The 1,769-nt window shown below is 34.3% G+C and overlaps 1 protein-coding gene across 1 annotated transcript; it reads right to left on the reverse strand.

Moving 5' to 3' along the window:
• Window positions 1-1,320, reverse strand: LOC145679129 (glutamate receptor ionotropic, kainate glr-3-like). Its single transcript, XM_081749722.1, has one exon. The coding sequence runs from the start codon at window positions 1,318-1,320 to the stop codon at window positions 1-3; it is 1,320 nt and encodes a 439-aa protein (XP_081605848.1).
• Window positions 1,321-1,769: the final 449 nt, after the last annotated feature.

Raw genomic sequence — 1,769 nt, forward strand, 5'->3', positions numbered from 1 at the left:
TTAGGTAGATTTATAGCAAACACGTAACGCTTCAATACTGTTTACTCGTATTGAACGTTTTATTACCTTCTTAGAACAGAAACTCAGCAATGTTTCGACTATAATTTCACTAACAACTAGCGCAACACCAGAACACAGGCCGAGTAATAGCAAAATAAAAGCTCCAGTAGTGTCATTCATTGATAACGGGCGTATTATATCACTTTCATGCGGCCTCCAATCTAAAACCATTTCATATTCTTTTGGTTGAAATTCATCGCATGCTCTTGCTTCCAGATGATGTATTGCTCCAGAATCGCGGAGTCTTCCAAGAAATACATTGAATACGTCAACGAGAGGAGAACCTTTTTGAAAGAAAATTCCAACATGATAGCTTATTATGCTTTCTTTCATCATATACATATCTTTGAGGATAGAATTATCAAGGAGAAGAGCGATATTACTCATTCTTCCAGAGGAATATCTTTCACTCACTAATGCCACTCTTCCGTTTTTGACTACTCTGTTATATTCTACAACATCACCTAAAAGTAAGCATTTTGCATTTAAAGATCTAATATTTGAATCACTTGAATCCCCGAAGAAATTAATCCAATTTCCCATCACGCTAGCCCATTGAATTCCAGACTTATGAAATTGTTCTAAAGTGTCAATGGGTTGTTCATATACAGGTACAGTCAAATAAGAAACTATATTACAATTATAGGCAGTTATTAGTAGCATAGAAGTTAGGAAACCCCATTGCAACAAATGGCGAATAACAGTGACTCTTGTATCAGACAAGGAAATGCCGACGAGTATGCCAACAGAACTTAAAACCGAGTAGCTGTATTGCAAATAAGGATTCTTTACAGAATTAACATAATGTTGACTCCTTGAGAACGTGTACAATAGTATTGAAACACTGAAAATAAATATTAAGGTTAACCACCAAACTTGCTGTTCTAAAGGTAACAAAACTGACCACATATTGTGAATACGTTTTGGCTTTGGAGTTAAGAAGTTTATTCCTGCTTGCATGTAAGGCACACTAACATCAGAATATTTATATCGAAAACTGTTGATAAATAATCCTGGTATCGTTGCATGATATTCTCCAGTAAATAACCATTGAAGAAAAGGAGGTAAACTTCCACTTTCATTAGTGACAGCATCTCCATTCATGAGGTCAGTTAACGTGATATCCCATGTGAAGTTGTATTGTTTTGAGAATTCGATCATTATCTGGTAGTCAAATCCACTATAATAACCATTTTGTACTACTACAGATGGTTCATAGTTAAATATGAATAACTTAAAATGATTTCCCTGCAAATTCATTATGTTCTTATGTAATGAGTCAATCAATATCTCTTGATTACCAGAATGTGTCTTCCTCCTAAAATTAAAAAAAGAATAATTACAAGAATATCTTCTGTTAAACTCGGGAGCTGTATAAAACAATCAATAAATGTTATTAATGAGCGATAAATAATAATAATAATGATTTATATTTACATCAGAAGCATATGGAAAACTCCAAACCAGACTCAACTATGTCCATCATTTACCTAGTAAGTGCCAGAATGGGACTCCTTAACTTAACAGTGAAAACAGACATAACCGAAAATCCAGCTGGCCAGTGTATGATGTAGAAGCACGCTTTGACTATCTGAGAAACGACAGTAAGAAGTAGATAGAACAAACGAGGGGAAAAGATGAGGTAGGGGAATAAAATAAACAAAGAATTGGTAGTGGATGAGTAGATATGAATTCATGAATAATGTATC

This window comes from Thermobia domestica, chromosome 2, assembly GCF_964235325.1.
Source record: "Thermobia domestica chromosome 2, izTheDome1.hap1.1, whole genome shotgun sequence".
Classification (NCBI taxonomy): Eukaryota; Metazoa; Arthropoda; class Insecta; order Zygentoma; family Lepismatidae; genus Thermobia; species Thermobia domestica.